This window comes from Aulonocara stuartgranti (genome assembly GCF_965226115.1).
Source record: "Aulonocara stuartgranti genome assembly, chromosome: 22".
In the NCBI taxonomy this organism is placed as follows: Eukaryota; Metazoa; Chordata; class Actinopteri; order Cichliformes; family Cichlidae; genus Aulonocara; species Aulonocara stuartgranti.
Window position 1 is genome coordinate 20,489,016 of NC_138957.1, and position 20,244 is coordinate 20,509,259.

Consider the following 20,244-nt stretch of genomic DNA (forward strand, 5'->3'; position numbering starts at 1 on the left):
AAAACCAACCGTAATTCCTTCCTTTCACCGGGCTTATGAATTATAGCGTTGCAGAGAGCCAGGAAATTGTGAATCATGCCAAATCGGTGGTGAAATGTGAGTTGCATATGTCAAAGCTGGTGTGTGTGTGTGTGTGCGTGCGTGAGTGCCTGTGCAGAGAACAAATACCCGGAGTGTCCCTCCTCTCCTCATCTATCATTCTCGTTCTGTGTCCCACTCAAAGAGACACAAATTAAAACTCGTAACCTACTTACAGCAGTTTGTGAAGCGTAAAGATTCTTCTACCTGTGCAGGTCAAAGGTCATAATAAAGAATTTCAGTGGAAACCACGTCTGTTAGCTCATGTGGGTCTTTGTTGCTGGGAGGAATTTCTATTATGACTATTAAAAATAGTTCTGATAAAGACAGTTAATGGCTTACTCATAACCTCAGTTTTTCCAATATGGCATTCCTGGACTGAACCACATCCTGACCACAAGTTTAAAAAAAAATGCAAACAAACATTGGCTTTTTTTAAAACACAATTTCATTCAAAAAAAGTGCAGCAATATATTTTTTGGATGTTTTAAATATTAAATTAAGGGGGAAAAGTGTATCATCCTCATACAAAAATATCCTGGCACATGGCAATAACATCACTTTTTTTTTTTTAATTAAAATTAACTTACAATATGAATACTTTGTCAAAATGACCCTTTGGCATGGTGCCTGGTGAGCCAATCTAATCAGGCTGGGCCAAATATCCTGAGCATAACATGTGCCAAACTGTGGGCTATAGCTGCCTGTAGGGTGTTATGTACAAATTGAAAAATCTACATTTTAATTACACAGCCCAAGGTGTCTAACTAATTTAAAAATAAAAGACAGATTTAAATGACTGTGTTTAGTTTGATTATTTTAGCTGGGCTCCAAATGATCTCAGCTGGATGCACTGTATACATTAAGGTTTAGTGAGTGGATGAAGTTATCACCTTTTTTATCCTTTTACTTATGATGTACTGGTTCCTTGACTTGAGAACATGTCGGTAACGCACAATAGCTTTAGCAGCTAAGGATGTTTGCTGGTGTCATCTTCTTTTATATTCAGAGTATTACTGACACACACAATAGACTGTGTATGAAAAATGAAAGTCGCTTCAAGGTCTGAAAAGGGAAGCCAATGCAGAAGAGTCTAACCAATACGGGATTTTTAAGACCAATTTCGACAGACATTTGGTGATTAAAAAAAATCGTATATTCTGATATTGCCAATATTTTTTTCTTTCAGACACACGAGACATACACAGATTTCTCTAATATTTGTAACGTGTATTTACTCGTGTACACTCTGACCGACTCCACTCAGGTCAGCTGGTTGTTGTGTAGGTAGCTTCCAAACCCGGTTTCGGAACAGAAAAATTGTGGAGTGCCCTCTGGTGGACAAACTATGCATCATCAACAATCATAACATCAGTGAAGGGCTCTTTCTCTGATTTCTTTTTCTTTTTTTTCCATCTGTCTTTATAAACGTCAATACCAACAGTTCAATAGATAACTAATAATGGCTGAAAATATCGGCCCACCGATAAATCGGTCGGGCTCCACTTAAGCCTGCATTCTTTTCAATGGCCAGCAGGCTGCAAATTTTTCAAACTCTATAACTGCCCCAATGTGTGATCTCATTAACAGTTTCTTAATGAGTTTATGAGCTCCATCACTACTTTTAAAATCATACTGAATACATTAGTGTCAAAAAAAGAGGCTAAAACCAACTCACTGTGTACCTGTCGATCACAAGTTGTAAACCAGTGAGTGTGTGGTGTCCCTGAGTCCACTTCTGATTGGTTACATCTTAATACCAAGATGATACTGGTAAAAATACTCAGCTCGAAGCTTCACAGCAGAACTTCACTAACCCGCCATTGCCATCTTAAATAGTCTATAAAATGGACACAGCTGGAGAGTCTTATCAGTATAACAAGTGGATGTAACACCTTGTAGACATAGTCCATAGTCTAGTATGGTCAATGTCAAACACTCAGAAGCAAATGATGGTAAATGAGCCTTTATGTACAAATTATTATTATTAGTAATATATATATATATATATATATATAAAAATTCAAATTCAAATTTTATTTGTCACGTACACAGTCATACACAGTACGATATGTAGTGAAATGCTTGGACAACTGCTCGTGACCTAAAGAAAACAAAAAAGGAAAGGCTATGAATAAGATAGGAAATAAATATGAAAAATTAAAAAGGGTAAATTTAACTAGGAAGGAATAAAATATAAATTAAGGTTAAAAATGAAATAACTGTACAACACAAATTAGAATGAAGGGTAAATTTAACTGGGAAGAATAAGATAAAATATATAAATTAAAGTTGAAAATAAAATAACTGTACAACAAAATACACAATACACAATATAGAACTATATAAGAATGTATGAAGAAATCTAAATATAAATAAATATATACACAATAACAGCAGCTGTACAAGTATATATATATATAAACTCATAACCTTCTTTCACCCTCAAAGGATTACTCATCCATTTCCACATGGGTGCCAGCATCCAGACTGACTGTAGTTCCTGCTGATGTTGCTCAGCGAACCAATAAGCTCAGCCAGCGACGGGCCCGCCTGAGATCACCGCCTTAGAACAAAGAGTCACAGCCTCTGTCAACAAGCTTGCTTCATTGACTCCCGCATCGGTGTGCAACAAACACAAACAACGACAGCTCCGGCCCAACAAGAAGTGAGTGAGATCTCTTTGTTAGCAGCTGGAGAAATCACCGTAACTTAGTTCTCACACAACATACATTTGCACAAAACAGCAAGTCAACAAGTGGCATCGCGCCCCCCCACTCCCGCCCCATGCAAAACAGGGACCATTCGTTCGCCATTCTGGGCACAGAGCCAAGCATCCAGATTCTTTGGAGCACGCCACCCGTTGCCAACCTGGGGGCGCCCACTTTGTCGGCCGTACAGCTGCTGCTGTTCAAACGGGGTGGCATGCTCTCACAAACAGCTCCTGTTCCAGGATTTAAAGCAGTCACATCTCACTCGTTAAAGATCCAAAACACACAACAGATGAAAATCACATTTATATTAGCGCCCTAATGCACACAAAAAGCAACACAGATGCACATGTGAATGCATACACACACAGACACACACGCACATACAGAGCATACCCCTCCTCCTCATTTTATGGCTTGTTTTCGACATCAGCGGGAATTGAGTCGTGCTGAAAGAGAATTGACCATTGTGCTGACAGGAATACGTTCTCACCCTCAGCTGCACTTCTCCAGCCTGCGCTGGGGACTGTAACAGAATTGTGCAACAGCTTTTGTGTTGATCACTGCATGCACAACTGCAAAACGGGAGACCTAAGTTCACACTGCATTTCCCATCACTCACAGATCTAACAAGTCCCCCCGAAGAGCGGGTTTATCTTTGGGAAGATCTGGCATCTGTTTGTAACGATTTAAATAACAGTTTACGAGATTTATGTGCATTTTCAGGCAGAAGAGTACAATTTACTGCTGCAGGAACTGTGACAGATCCACAAACTGTGGCTCAACATTTCAGCTTTGGTCATAGAAATAAGACTGAAGATTACAGCCTGCAAGTTTCTGCATCAACAACATGAAAACACACACACAAGAAATGCAATCAAAATCACAGCATCAAAAAAAGTTGTTATTCAGCCACAAGCATTCCTCAGTCACTCCCTCGCTATAAAAAGGATGAACACAATACCCCACACACACACACTTCCCCTATGTTAGAAACAGTGTGCTCATCCAAGCGCTGAATTGGCCTTTTCTTCCTCGCACAATCTTTATTTGGGGCCACGTGACAGAAAAGCATTCAAGTTGGATTGCAAGGCAATCAGATCATCGCTTGTTAGGCCTACATCAGGACTGCAGATTTGGACACCGTCACAACTTACTATCTTGACTCTAATGCAACAAGAAGTGCGCGTGATCTCTTTTATAATAGCTCTTAAAACAATAACACCCTTGAGCAGAATGAGTGCACACAGAGACGATCGATTTTAAACTGTGTAACATGCATTAATATATGAATGAGAGAAAAATAAACAACAACAAAAAAAACCTAAATGTAATTAAGTCTTTAACCAAATGTGCAATTAAATGCCGGTTGCGCAGAATTATCTGTAAGAAATGTCACATTCACATACATATATGTATAAAATATAAGGCGGCGAGCATGCAAAAACCTCGGGCCGGTTATTTACATCAATCTAAAACGCTGCAGTCAGAGCGTGTTTGTTTGCCTCATCTTACCCACCCACTAGCCCACATAAACATTGCGCAGGCCCCATCAAGCCCTTTGTCCTATATATCTGATGTCGCCAAATGTCATGACAGTCCGTTATATGCTTCAATATGCAAACGACTCATTATAGCAATAACAGCATAATGCATTTTTTAAAATCCCAGCCGGTTAAATCTCTCGTCCGCGGCGGCGGGAACGGCGGCGGTGACACCGTTAAATCCGCTCCGTGCAGGAAGCGGTTAAACGCTGCAAAACACCGCACAACAACAACAGTGAAGCGTCGCCTGCCGGTCGGACCCACGTACCTTCAGGCTGGACTTGAGTGGTCCTTTGGCTGCGGTGTGGTTGAAGCCCGAGGCTATCTCCTCCTCGGAGAACTCCTTGAGGCTCCCGTCTTGCATGAGCACGGTGTAGACGCTTCGCCGGGCTCCCGCAGCCGACAAGTCTCTGTTTTCCTGCTTGACAGCCTGGACCACTCCTGTCACCGGGGCACCGTCCCCCGTCGGACTCGGCGCATAAACGCGGCTGCCGAGGACCGAGCGCTTCACCAGGCGCCTCGTGTGCATCTCTAAAAACTGTTTCACTGTATTCAAAGCCGGCGAGCCGGTAAAATTAAATCATTAAGCGTCGAATTATAGCCGGTAAACAGCGTCGTGAAAAACACAAAACTGCAGCGGGTAGACTACGCGCTCCAACAGCCCTGACAAAATGTTAGAAAGGGGCAACATACTCGGAGGAGGGGGAAACTCCAAACAGCGTCCGGAATGCACCGCGCACAAGCACCCCGTAAAAAAAGAAACAAGAAACCGACCAGCTCTGAATTAGTAGCCGACGACTACGATTCATTCGCCGCTAAACAACCTCTACATCCAACCGGCTACCAATCTTCCTCCGTTCGACCTGTTTGTTTTCCTCTCTGCTCCCTGCGAGCTGAAGGGGCGGCGGGAAAACGCGGACTAATCGCCGTAGTCGTGAGCCGAGGCGACACTTATACACGATTATGTAAAAATGGTGGCTAATACAGGGCAAACAGCTTGAGCATAGAGGCACGGGAGCCAGCACGTCGAATTTTTCCGCCCCACACGGCTCTGTACCCCGACACCTCGCCGTATGTGTTACAAAAGATTGAAATTTGACCGTTAACCGGCTCCGGTTCCAACTACTGCCGCATCCAGTCCGCCGTCACCTCAGACCGAGCGGGGACTCTACCGGCGGAATGCTGCCTGTAAACATGTGCGGTCCGGCGGCCACGGCGGTCTCTAATTGGTCGGCGCTGCACACGCCTCCACAAGCCCCCACCGCTCCCCTTCTCCTCCGAAAGAAGGTAATGCAACCGGGGAGGATGCTCCATTGAAAACAATGACGCAAGGAGAGATTGGAAGCGAGAAGGGAGGGGGTTATGGCAGAGGGAAGAAAGGAAAAAGGCGGGAATTTAGGCTGTGGAAGAGAGAAGATTTGGACCAGGCAGCAAAGCTTCATGCTTTAACCTACTTGTACAGCCTACTTTTCAGGTGCCGTGGGACCTCTGAATTACTATGATCTGGTTAAAAATAAATAAATAAAATGAGCTGAACTGGTCTGCGTTTTTGCTTATAAAAACAACAGGTTATTTCCCTTTTTTTAACATGCCAGTTTTGTTCTGGTAAAACTGGTTGTCGAACATAAGGTCCGGGGACCATAATCGCCCTGGCAAAGACTTTAACCGGTCCCACAGTTTTATAACAAATAAAGGAGGGTATAACTTTGGATTCTTAAATATATTTTCACAACTTTTACTGCTGTTTTGTTTTTTATAGATGGATAGATAGATACAGTTGCATTGTTTTTTATCATTTTTCATCTTTATACCAGCACTGTGGATTTTACACCAAGTGCAAACTTTCACTTTGAATTCAAGGGGTTGCATTCATACAGTCATTTTCATACAGATGCTCAAAAGTAATTGGAGAGTTAACCAAAGGACGATGATGTGGCTACTGATAGAAGTAGCAGGATAAACAGCAGGATGTGAAGTGTACAGGGCTACACTCTCCGGATAATGTCTCAAAGCGTGCTGCAAAAGCAACCCAAAAGTTTCTCAAATCAAAGAAATTGGATATTTTTCAATTGCCAGGTCAGTCACCTAATCCCAGCCCAATAGAGCATGCTTTTCAGTCCCTGAAGAAAAAACTGAAACCAGAGAGAACCCCACAAACAAGCAAAGAGGCAATACAAATAAAAAAGATGTGCTGCTGTATACTAATGGACCTAATTGTACAGAACATCGTAGAGCAGGGATGTCAAACTCATTTTACATACTGGATCATATAAAGCCCATTGTCATCTTAATTGGGCCTGACCAGTGAAATTTGCTTTTTAGTCAGTGCAAAGAAGTTGATTAAAATGATTAAAATATAGTTAAAAGACCAAAATTTATGCTGTTCTTCACATTTTCCAAAGATGTCCAATAGGCCAGATTGGAGGCTTTGTTGGTCAATTCTGACCCCTGGGCCTTATTTTTGACAACCCTGCAATTGAGCCTGAAAAGGAGGGAAAGGAGTAGAAGAAGCAGAAAGACACAAAGAACCGAAAGGGGAGCAGAGGAGGACAGGAGGGAGACAACAACAGGTGTGAGGACCCTTCGATTAAACAGCATTATCCTTATAGGAAGAAGGAAAAAAAATACTTTACATACTTAGGGATGAATTTATATCATCATAAATACATTTTAATTTTCCAAGGATAGACAGCGCCCTCCATAACGTTTTAGAACTGTAAGAAAAAAGTCAGCAGGGTCTTATTAAACACTTGTGCCCAGGGGTCTCTAACTTGATGACCGGGGTAGTCCCCTTCCTTCAAATAATCTTAAAGCCGCCTCAGAGGGCTGTTAACTCTCATATAGCTGGCATCACGTACTAAATGAGACATTTAAAAGTGTGATTTCACAAGCTATCGCTCTCTGAGAACCAAAAAAGTCCCGGGATAAATCTCTCTCTTTTGAAAAGAAAGTTCAGTTTGATAAATCAAGTGTGCCAGCACGCTGATTCATCGTAATTATCACCCAGCGTGGCAGAGAAAATACACCAAAGAATGTTATCACAGAAACAAATGACCTAATTAATGTCAAACGTTAATGTTTTTGGAAACTCTTACCCAGCGTACAATCCTTCTACAAGACATCGCCCCAGAGAATTAAAAGACAAAATGGCACCATTTATTATACTTATATATTTAATAGAACAATTCATGTCATAAAATATTTACATGCACAGAATGGAAATTGGACAGAGTGGAGTGACAGATGTGGCTATAACCGCCAAACCAGGCTTTGCCCTTTAATCAAAGGCGGGTGTCACCATAGAGTTGTCTGATGGTCGTGAGCGGGAGGAGGGGGAGGAGAAGGGAGGGGGCGGGGGGCAAATCATCTCATTTAGTGAGGGTGCTTCTCCACTCCCCCCCAATCCCTATAAGGAAATATGTGTTTATCTGACCAACAGCTTGAGGGAATAATCTTTTGGTGCAAGTAAGCATCTTTTAGCGGTGTGTTTAAGTTTTGTCCTGATTAGATTTGGCACCAACACCCCCCCCAACTTTGGCAGATCTTCCTTCCTAGTGAAAAAGAAAACAACAAAACTGATAATTAAAGATGTTTTTCTCATAAAATACTGGGAGGTGGGTGTGTGGGGGGGGGGAGTGGCATTTAAAATCCTCTTTCACAGTAGCAACACTGGGAGATACAACAGCATTTCAAATGTATATAATTTATTAATCCGATAGCAGTCAGAGCAGGCCGTATGAAACCACGGGCGAGCTCCAGCATGTCTAATGAAACACAAACCCGATGCTGGAGATACTGTAACGCTGTAATATTCTGATGTGGGTGGAAACAGATGACACCGATTTTTCTGCTAAGAGGTTACATACTGTAGCAATGATAAAAATAATAATGATGACAAAAAAAAGATATTTACAGCACAAAGCAGAGGCAGTATTCATTTAAAAATAAACAGTAACGAGGCAATTTCTTTTTTGTGTTTAATAAAAGTACCACAGGTTTCTTAATATGCATGTACCAAAGGGAGCTGTACCATATGTCTGGCATTTCAATGGATATTCTCAGATATGAAACGCCATCAACTTTGAGTTAAAATAACATGAAAACATGGTTGAAGTTGTTGTTTTTTCTTAAAACAAGTCATACAATCAGTGCTTTTAATCTTATTTTAAAACTATATGACTCTGGACATTGTACAAATAAGTAAAAGCTCACATTAAATTTTCCAGCGAGTAACAGTTGATTAAAATACTCCTCTAACTACAAGCCTCGATTGGCACTGTCGTCAGTTCAAGCTACACAGAGACAGGCATGGTTTCCTGTATTTAAAAGAAAAAAAGAAGCGCTAGATGTTGAAAAGTGTGCAGCGATGTTAACTGCTTTCGATAATCTGTACTTGTGCTTTAATGCCGACAGAAGACTGTACCAAGAATAGACTCGAGGAAACATACGAAGTACAATAATACAAGCTCGTCGCGTCATTTCATCACAATATGTCATCTGAACTTGTTTGACCAAAGTGTGCAAAATGACAATATACACTGACACATTCATTTTTCTTTCTTTCTTTCATTTGTTTGTTGTTTTTTTAAAAACAATGAACTCTTTAAATGCTCTGGGGGGAACACGTACCTAACTGCCACAATCCTCGCAACTCATTTTCATTTAGTATCTCAGTAAAAACGCTAGAAATTTAATTTTTTTTATAAATGCCTATTCGCTTTTTTCTCTCACAGACATACTTTAACATTTCACAATTACACAACAATAATCGTCTTCAAATAAATATGAAATTCACAAAAAAAACCCTTTGACATCGACTGTAGCTCTTCTAAAAGAACAACAACAAAAAAAAGCTTTAAAAACGTGTTGCGACACTTCCCTTCTTCCTTCACTCCTCGTTTTCCGTTTTTTTTGGCTCGCCACAGATGACTAGCGTCAACCTGCGACACGCTAAGCCCACACACATGCGCCGTGTAGTCTGAGCAATGACACGTGTACGCGGCAGGGAATTCATCAGCTGTGTTAAATGGTGAAAATCTACTGAATGCAACCTCTGTCTCTGCTAACCGTTTGGCAGCAAAACTGAGAGGGGTGGGAGAATGCACAGTGGAGGTGTTGCCGACCTGACAGGAAAAAAGCCTAAAAATACACCACCTGACACCTCAATAAAACATGACACTGAGTCACTCGGAAGAAACTAGAAAGACTAGCAGCTGCAGAGAGAGCACACAAATAATATAACCTTCACGTGTGTAAGTGCATGAATTTCACCATCACTTTATGGCACTTAATTACTTTTTTCTTTTTCTTAGATAGTGTCGTTAGCTAACTATTAAAATGCTGCATGAGTGTTGCGATTGGATATTTATTTGGTAGTTTAACTATTGAATATTTTTCTTCCACAATCAAGTGTTGTTAAGGCCCACCAGTACCGATGACATTCACCATGACTGATGAACTAAAGGAGTCAAGTTTGGATATGATAAACCGTACCCAGGCTATAAGGAGGATGCTCGTGCACGGCTGGGTGGATGCTGCGGCGAGCTGTTTTCTGTTCACAAGTCATGCGCCCAAAGCATCCTTGATAGCAAGCTTAAAGCACTGCAGCGAAGTCTGTTAGATGCATCCAGGCGATACGAGGAGGGGAGCGGGGACGATGACTTAAAGGCGGGACATTTCTGGGCCCAGACCCAGCTCTCCGACGCTTTCATAGTCGGGCTCCGCCTTGCCCACGTCTGACCCCTCGGCTCGGTGCTCGTCCTCTGAGCTATTAGTCTTTGGGATGCGGATGGTTTCGTAGCCTGGGTCTGTGCTGTCGGCGGGGCCGGGCTCATCGGGTTGGCTGTAGATATCTCGAACGGTGGCGTAGAGGTCACCGGAGGAGGAGGCCGGGACCAGACCTTTAATCTCCGCTATGCTGCTGTAGTCGTGCTCTTTGTCCTCCTCGTTAACAGCGTCGTCACAGTTTGTTTTGTTGACTGTGGAGTACACCGCTGACTGAAAGGCACAGAGAGAGAGAGAGAAAGACAAAAATGACACAAACCGTTAACCACAATCGTGTTGTTTTTCTTCTTCTTCTTTAGTTGGGTTATTACTCATCTAATATCGCCAAAAAAGCTGCACGTCAAAAACGGCACAACAGTGGAGATAATAAGATTGTTAAAACACTGACGCATTCATACTCAAGGACCCCTGCTACGTCCCCCCCCCCCTCCCCAAGCACATTGTGTGATGTTATCTGACTATTTTTCCACTGTGTTCTATTTTTTTTTTCTCGGGTGCTCGGAGCATTTGCATTCGCACAGCAGAGGAGCTGCTGTCTCGGGACCGGAGACGTCAGTTTTGGGAATAAGGGAGTTTAACACACACTTACCTCATTGTCTGACAGAACGTGGTTGTCGAACTTTGGTGCAGGAGACGGAGGGGAGTGTAACTGGAGGAGAAAAGAACAAAAAAAACAAAAAGAACATTTAGATATGGGAGTCGGTGTATAAAAGGAAAAGAGTGAGGTTTTAAAAGCTTCCACGGTTGCTTAAATCACCCAACAGCGTCCGTTAAAAGAATCTGAAGGTATGTTACACATTTTCATTTTCAGGAATTTAGATGTAAAAAAAACCTCTTTTTAATATATATCAAAGCAAGGCAAACCCAATACAGCAAACAGAGCTGATCCAAACGCCTTTGAAGGAATTAAATGAAGACATAGTGGACTTCATATCGAGCTTTATTATTAAAACATGCTGGCAAACTATCGACAAGTTCTCAGAAACAGTACCCAGCAGAAACAGTACCCAGCAGAAAAGCACCATGAGTATGAAAGAACGCCTGGTAGCTGATCGATAGTGAAATTCTAAAGTGTTCCCAGCAGTGGGAGGAAAACACGCTCTGCATTTTCGCTTTAAACAGTCGAGCACGCGAAGCTACAGCTCGCAACAGGCACTCGTTCATTAAAAAAATTAATAAATAATGGAGTGAAAGTCGGTAGGCAGCGACGGAGAATGCGATGCTTTTGTGCAGTCTCTGTCCACTCCGTCTTATGATCAATGAGAGGGCCATTAATCAAAAAAGCACATCTGACAGCAGCACAAAACACCTCAGGAGCCTAATAAGAATCTCAATAACCCCGCCAGCACTGACTAAAGAGTTTATGTCTAGTGGAAAATAAGGGAAAATATTGTTAGGTTTTTTTAAATTCAGATGTAGTCCTTGGACAATCCAAGGTTAACGGTAATACACTTAAAAAGAAAAAGGGGAAATGTGCTCCCTGCTGAGGCACAGCACTCGATGCCTCACGCGAGCTACAACGTTAGGTACTGAATGAAAACCTGTGCTCGGAGCCCATCCATCAAACTGTCCACCGCAGCTGTACAGCCGAGTATCTTCATGCAGACACATGTTTCTCCAGCGTTTTCTCCAAGCACTTAAATCAATATGATGACTTTATGGTTAATGCATGTTTGGAGACATGATTACTTTTATAGATCCAACATACACTCGTGATGCAGCTGACGCCTTTTACGTTTCACTTTAATTAGCCAACCAATTAGGCAGAATGCCCCCAGAGGAGTGTTTGCACGAAACAAGGACGTAGGTGACATGACCCAGACACCGCACCTCCAAGTTTGTTAATCTAATGTGAAGCTCGCCTCAAGTATTATTGCAAATTAGAGTGGAATTTTTCATTTAGTCGGACGCGCATCAAGCATCTAAACTGCAGATGGGTGTTAAAATTTGAGTCGTAAAAACTCAATTGTGTCCGCGTGAAACATTTCTTTTATTAAACGAAGAACCGCGACAGGACGGGTGCTTGTTTTGTGTCGATACACATCAGGACATTACGTCTGACAGATTAATATTTTGCTGTGTTGCAGTAAGGTGGTATGCTTATGTCTGTGGGTATAAGGGAGGATTATGGGAGCTTGTTTATGTGCACGTAGGTGACACAGTGATATACGGGGCAACAGGTTTGACTGTAAGCTGATTATAGCTGTCTCAGAGGATGGGCGAGTCAGGTGTCAGTGTGTCCGTCACAGTGATGCGCATGTTAAGACACATATACAGTGGGGCAAAAAAGTATTTAGTCAGCCACCAATCGTGCAAGTTCCCCCACCTAAAATGATGACAGAGGTCAGTAATTTGCACCAGAGGTACACTTCAACTGTGAGAGACAGAATGTGAAAAAAAAATCCATGAATCCACATGGTAGGATTTGTAAAGAATTTATTCGTAAATCAGGGTGGAAAATAAGTATTTGGTCAATAACAAAAATACAACTCAATACTTTGTAACATAACCTTTGTTGGCATTAACAGAGGTCAAATGTTTACTATAGGTCTTTACCAGGTTTGCACACACAGTAGCTGGTATTTTGGCCCATTCCTCCATGCAGATCTTCTCGAGAGCAGTGATGTTTTGGGGCTGTCGCCGAGCAACACGGACTTTCAACTTCCGCCACAGATTTTCTATGGGGTTGAGGTCTGGAGACTGGCTAGGCCACTCCAGGACTTTCAAATGCTTCTTACGGAGCCACTCCTTTGTTGCCCGGGCGGTGTGTTTTGGATCATTGTCATGTTGGAAGACCCAGCCTCGTTTCATCTTCAAAGTTCTCACTGATGGAAGGAGGTTTTGGCTCAAAATCTCACGATACATGGCCCCATTCATTCTGTCCTTAACACGGATCAGTCGTCCTGTCCCCTTGGCAGAAAAACAGCCCCATAGCATGATGTTTCCACCCCCATGCTTCACAGTAGGTATGGTGTTCTTGGGATGCAACTCAGTATTCTTCTTCCTCCAAACACGACGAGTTGAGTTTATACCAAAAAGTTCTACTTTGGTTTCATCTGACCACATGACATTCTCCCAATCCTCTGCTGTATCATCCATGTGCTCTCTGGCAAACTTCAGACGGGCCTGGACATGCACTGGCTTCAGCAGCGGAACACGTCTGGCACTGCGGGATTTGATTCCCTGCCGTTTTAGTGTGTTACTGATGGTGACCTTTGTTACTTTGGTCCCAGCTCTCTGCAGGTCATTCACCAGGTCCCCCCGTGTGGTTCTGGGATCTTTGCTCACCGTTCTCATGATCATTTTGACCCCACGGGATGAGATCTTGCGTGGAGCCCCAGATCGAGGGAGATTATCGATGGTCTTGTATGTCTTCCATTTTCTGATGATTGCTCCCACAGTTGATTTCTTCACACCAAGCTGCTTGCCTATTGTAGATTCACTCTTCCCAGTCTGGTGCAGGTCTACAATACTTTTCCTGGTGTCCTTCGAAAGCTCTTTGGTCTTGGCCATGGCGGAGTTTGGAGTCTGACTGTTTGAGGCTGTGGACAGGTGTCTTTTATACAGATGATGAGTTCAAACAGGTGCCATTCATACAGGTAACGAGTGGGGGACAGAAAAGCTTCTTACAGGAGACGTTACAGGTCTGTGAGAGCCAGAGATTTTCCTTGTTTGAGGTGACCAAATACTTATTTTCCACCCTGATTTACGAATAAATTCTTTACAAATCCTACCATGTGGATTCATGGATTTTTTTTTCACATTCTGTCTCTCACAGTTGAAGTGTACCTCTGGTGCAAATTACTGACCTCTGTCATCATTTTAAGTGGGGGAACTTGCACAATCGGTGGCTGACTAAATACTTTTTTGCCCCACTGTATATTATATGAGCATGAATAGACCAGTTCAGGGTGTTGGAGCTGCATGTAGTTGGTCAAGTACATACGGTTAGGTTTTGCCTCTGTGAACAGTTGAGATATAATTTGAAGGAAGACTTTCAGCTTCAATTTAAGGGGTTCAGCAAAAGAAATGCATTAAATGCAGGCCTTTTTATTTCTGCAGCCACCTGTAGTTGCAACTTGTTTGTGGGTCTTTCTGCCTTCAGTAACTTAGAAGCTGCTTTAGTGGGCAGGAAATCAGGTGACTGACTTCAAGAGTATCACATTTCTTTGAGAAACTTTTGGGTTGCTTTTTCACTTCACTTTGAATCATTATCCATTTTTGCAGTGACGCATGTTCCAATCAGTTTAGCAGCATTTGTCTGAATCTGATAAGGGAGTATAGCCCTGTACACTTCACAATTCATCCTGCTGCTTCTATCAGCGTTCACATCATCAATGAACACCAGTATCCCAGTTTTACATGCTCATACCATAACATTGTCTGCAGCATGTTTGTTCATCTCTATTTGGTCCTAATAATTTTTTAGTGCAGGCAAAGTCTAAGCTGGACTTCATGTTCTTGAGTGTAACCAGTGGTTTGCACCTCTTTTAAGCTCTCTCTGTTTCTCCATACCTTGTAGACCAGGGGTGTCAAACACGATGCCCGGGGATTAGAATCAGATTCCATTCCAGCCTACTGGATGTAAAGAAGGGAATAAATTTGGACGTTTAACTGCATTTTCAAAGTTTACAGCTTTATCTCGACTGATAAAGAGAACCCCCATGGCCATTCATGCTTACACCAAAGTAATTAGACCTCATTTTGACAGTTCCATTGAACAGCTATGCTAACACTTTGAGAAGAACCTTCACACAACACTGAAAATGCTTCAGTTGAGCCTTTGAAAATGGGGTACTATGTACAAAAATGGCTAAAATTCCTAAAAAGTTAATGCAATAATTTTGTGAGACCACTTCAATTAAAGCTGAAAGTCTGCACTTCAATCACATCTTGACTGTTTGATGTTCACCACCAACTGCGATGGCGTACAGCCGCAAACTTGTAAACTACATTAAGACTAATATATATTCTCTCCCATGCCACAAAAGCCATCAATAGTGATTCTCTTTAGCAACAGCTCAGCAGTGCTGACACGCCACATATCACAGTTCACCTGGACCGTGCCCCCCCAATGTATACCCCGGCAGCCCAGAGGCTGGGTCAAATTCATTTCCTGCACCTTGCATGAAAAGCCTGCAGGCGACACACAAGCAAATGATTGCAAACAAGTGTTAGTGCTGTTTATGGCAGTTCAATCACTGTTCAGTGCACACAATCACAGAAGCCGCGAAGAAAAGGTCACAAAGGCTGCGGACGTGTGTTTCAGTGTAGCTGCAGCAAATATTACAATAATAATAAGCAGGTGTGTGTGTGTATGGAAATTTACTGCATATAAGAAAAAAGTGCCACTGTGTGTGTGTGTGTGTGGGTGTGTGTGTGTGTGAGAGAGAGAGCAGCATTTACTGAGCTGCTACCTGGGGGGATTCCTTTCAGACATTTACATTCATGCACCTCTGAGATTGCCTGTGTGTGTGCGTAAGAGACAGAGACGGAGAGAGAGTTTCTATAGTCCATATCATCCATCATGAAGCCAGACTAACTGTCGTAGAGATGGTGGCCAGCTGGTGCTCACTAGGCGCGCGCATACTCACACACACTTGGTCAGACAAGACAAATCACAGACGACTCCTGGTCATACATGGGCGTAAACCACAGGGAGCCAAGAACATTCATGCTTAACCTTAAATACGCCCCAGGGTGTCTATGCGTAGCAGAATATATGTAAACACACACACATCATAAAACCTGCATATGTGTTTGGTGTGTGTGTGTGTTTAACTTGAGGGGATGGGGGAAACTAATATATATGCGGGTGGATGTTAAATTCTGTGTATTTTAAAAATGTGCAAGTGTGTGTGTGTGTGTGGGTGTATGGTTTCCAGAGCTGTGTGAAGATACATTTGGAATTTGCAAGATTAAGATTTTATCACAGATATGGGGGTTAGACGAGGCCATGCCTGCTGTCCAAACGAGCAGCAGTGATGAACTAATTGGCTACAAAAACACCAGAGACAAAGGAACAAAGACGTGTGAATAAAGTAAAAAGATACATCAACACAGAAAAGAGGGACCCAAACCTAAAGTTCAGAAAAATACAGAATAGTTCCGGTTTATAACAACATGGGTCTTCTTGTTGCTTAGTGCTGTTATTTGTATCAGTTGCAACAACTTACAACATTACTAAGAGGAAAGCAGCAGTTAGACAAACGAGCAACCAGACAGATTATCATAAAGAGCGTATTTAAAGCAAGGACAGTAAAAACATAAATAAATGGATTTACCTTCCGAGTTGGAAAAGCAAAGCCAATGTGGAGGTGCCTCAAACCTGCATTCTATCTGATGGCCACCAGATGGCGACAGCTGTGGTTGCAGAAAGACTTTTACTCCTATAAAAGGCTAATCCGCTTTCCCTTCGAATTTCCTTTCATCCACTCATTTTCGATGATATTAAATAAAAATTTTAGTCTATTTTGAAAGTTTTGGTCTTGGTTTGTATTTTAAACGGAGGATTATCTGAAGTATGATATTGCACGCTCATTGGCTAATAAGTTATCTGTCACAAGTTGCAGTCAGATGTCTTTTTACAACCAAGATGGCGATGGCAGAAACACTCATCTCCGGGTACTGCACCTCCCTCCCACATTTTAAAGACATGTGTAGGGTTAGTTTAACTGGTTACTGTAATGTTTACCGCTGTAACCACTTTAATCTAGTTGGCTAACCGACAAATATTCACTAAATAGAAACACAAAGCATAACAGAGCATCAGTGTATTTAATTAGAAAGTAAAGCAAGTTATTGACCTGACGCTAACTTATCTTAAGAGGAACAAGAACACCTGTGCTAAAATGCAATGGACCAACAACACCACAAACTCGTATATCTTTTTACACTGCCCCCTGGTGACAGCACACTGGCACAACACTGTAAACAAATGTATGTAAAAAGTGCTGTAACATTAGAAGTATAATTTAAAAGTACTTTAAGTTAAGAGATGATCTCTGTGGCAGGCTGATAATGTGATTCTTTGTCTGATGCAATTCTTTGAGCTGAGAGTGTGTTGGTTCTCTGATGGATCTCAGCATGCTGTAAGCAGCAGCAGCAGCAGCTCTGCCCTGCCTTGTTCAGTCCACGATAATGAACTGCTATGCTTCTCTTTTTACCTTTTCTTTTACTCTTCCTCCATCTCTTCTTCTACACATCTCCACATCTCACCCTCTGTAGCAGTTTTCTTCTCCCTCATCCTTTTTTTCTCGCCGCCTCCTTGTCGATGACTTCGTTTGTATGCTCCTGGCTTTCTTTCTTTCTTTTTTTTCCCTCCTTGTCTCTCACTCCTCTCTTTCCTCCTCACCCGTCATGCCTGCCAGTCCTTTCCGAGTTTTTTCAACTCTCCCATCATCTCTCTGTCACTATCTCCATTTCATCTATTACTCTCTCCTGCTCTTCTCACTTCGGCTCCCATTTTCATTTTTTTCTCTCCTCCCTTCACTCCCACACCGTGTTTTTTTTGTGGTTTTTTTCCCTTCTCACCATCAAATTTCTTTCTTCGGTCTGCCAGTCTCCATAAAGCAGCACGAGATGTCAGCTTAGCGGATAATAATTGTAGCGGAGAGACACATCTCTCTTTTTCTTTCTTCTCCGTGGTCTTTATCTCAAGCCAGGCATGATGTTGAGAAGATGACCGACATCAGCTATATATTGGTATAAATTGTGTTAGTAAGATGGGGAGAATGAAAGAGTGAATCCCTATCATTACCGTAGGATGATAAGTTTCAGCCTTTTTATGCGTGTGGGTTTGTCAAATGGAAATCTTATATTAAGACTAAACTGACTCAACTTTTTCCAACAACGTTCCGTTTTTCCTCGTGGAATAATGCCACAATTAAAGCCCATTTGTTCAAGAGAAGCTTTGCTGTGTTTGTGGTTGTTGTGCTTCGAGAAAAAACCTCGGCATCCCCTTCAGTAGCAGTGCAACATTTTTTGGGTGGTGCATCAAGTGCCATGATGCTACCCACTTCTACTGCTCTTACCCATTTATGTGATATCTGCTAATTTAACAAAAGTTTAAGAGCAGTTTGCAGTTTAAGAGCTCCAGGGTCACAGCGTAACTGAAAATTACAACTCTACTTATTATTCTTGTTGTTAAAAATGTAAAAATTAATTTCGTTTCTCCCCTTTTTTCCCTGCACAGCTCCATTAAAAGCTTTTCATTTCTCTGTTCCATCAAATTAACAATGTTCATTATGCAGATTCTAGCTGATTAAATCTACATGCAGGAGACTCATAACACACGCTGGGCACCGCACTCAGTGGAAGCTGAGAAGCGGCGAACACGTCTTTCTCGACCGCACGACTGAATCAAACAAAAGAAAGTAAAATGCAATGTTATATTTTTAGGGTGACATCATCGTATCAAAGATTTATTTGGGTGTTGTAAAATATTTGTAAAGATTTTATGACATCCAGTGCTTAACAAATTTATTAGACCACCACTCAATATATAAGGTTCGAGCCACACTTGATGAAAATTAACATTATTGGTAATTACCAAATTGTTTTCTTAATTTAATCAAAATGGACTTGATTAGATTTTCTGATTAAAATATAATTGTTTTTAGCTGAGAATTTTCAAATTGACCACTTTACAAAAAAACGTAATTTTCAGTGTTATTTTAGCATTATATTTTATATTTTAACATTATGTTTTTAATGCGACAATATAATTATTGTTATCCATGAATTTTCAAATGTGCTGTTTTACAAAAAAGTAAAAAATGTTAAAGTACATTATTATTTTTTCTACTTACATCCCTGAACAGAAAAAATAGTTTTATGTCTACAAAAAAAACACATTTAAACAATTTTTTGACTGATTTGTAAAATTGAAAGGTGATCTAATAAGTTTGTTAAGCGCTCTAAACGACAAACGTTTTTTTACTATAATGTCTAGAACTGCATTGCATTGCTGTATTTTTCTTTTTTGTTTCATTCTACATAATCTTAACAACAATAGCTGCTTCATTCCTCCCCTCCATGTAACCTGTCCTCCCTGGCCTTTAAACACCCTCATGCTCTCTCTGAATGCATTATAGCGAATACGAATGAAATACTATCACTATCACTTTCTTTTCAAAGCAGTGTTTTGTCAAGATGGTCGAGAATGGATTCATAGTTTTTACCGATCTGAGTATTTTATGCCAAGGGAAATTGAAAAATGACTTTCCCTGTCATATAGTTTCATCATCTGACTAATGCTCATTTTCCCCGTCGTCACAGGTTACTTTTCTTCTTTCCTGCCACGCTTCCTCTCGCTCACGATGACACATTGAATGAAAGTTGACTCTAATAAAACTGCTCGCTCTTTAATCAGACGCCGCCTGTAATAAGCAACTGCGGTTATACAGTACAAATATTCAATCACTGGAACGCTCCTACATGCAGCACAGCATAAATGAGACCTTACTTACAATTCACGTGGGGCTTTCTCACAAACATAAGCTAATAAGCACACCCACGAGCACCATCTTTGGTTGCTGGTTGATTCAGAGTGTGTGGAATCATCTAGCGTCCCCTTAGTTATAGTTAATGGATTGGAAAATTATGATCCATTCACAAAAACACATAACGTTACCTTTTCACATCTGTATGTAAGTATACGGAGAGAAATTTGCCTCAAAAGTGTTGAAAATGTGAACGATGTCATATCAAGTATAAACTAAGATTTCCAACCGCGTTCGGTGATTTGTGCGTAACTCACACGAGCATGCTTCATTCCATGCACAAAAACGATGCAATTATTTTACACATGCACACATCCAAACCTGAATAAATACGAATCATTTATGCACAATTTATTAAGTTCTCCTCATCAATCTAATAATTTTACCTTTCAAAAACCTTTCTGTGCGTACAAATGTCGAAAACTACACATATTGATGCCCACGTAGGGTTTTGAGACAAATTCAACACTGCCAGCTTCACAAATGTAAGATGCATTTAAGTCCCATAAATACTTTGAAATCTGTTACAGTATTCATTACTGCTGTCACTGCAACGTTTATAGAATATTTATGAGCCTTTAGTACACAAGATCAGAAAGACCTCTCATTTATCTGAAATATAAA

General features: G+C 41.4%; 2 protein-coding genes across 5 annotated transcripts in view; both read right to left on the reverse strand.

The window, feature by feature from the left end:
* znf704 (zinc finger protein 704) overlaps positions 1–5,766 on the reverse strand; it is a 66,633-nt gene extending 60,867 nt beyond the window's left edge. The window contains exon 1 of the mRNA XM_082522079.1: positions 4,602–5,766. Coding sequence (XP_082378205.1) covers positions 4,602–4,862 — 261 coding nt within the window. The 5' untranslated portion in view covers positions 4,863–5,766. The remainder of the gene's footprint in view (positions 1–4,601) is intronic.
* A 1,722-nt stretch (positions 5,767–7,488) lies between these two features.
* pag1 (phosphoprotein membrane anchor with glycosphingolipid microdomains 1) overlaps positions 7,489–20,244 on the reverse strand; it is a 61,234-nt gene continuing 48,478 nt past the window's right edge. For all 4 annotated transcript variants that reach the window (XM_082521407.1, XM_082521406.1, XM_082521404.1 and 1 more), the window contains 2 exons: positions 10,707–10,766; positions 7,489–10,330 (listed from right to left, as the gene is read on the reverse strand). In XM_082521407.1, coding sequence (XP_082377533.1) covers positions 9,995–10,330; positions 10,707–10,766 — 396 coding nt within the window. In that variant the 3' untranslated portion in view covers positions 7,489–9,994. The remainder of the gene's footprint in view (positions 10,331–10,706; positions 10,767–20,244) is intronic.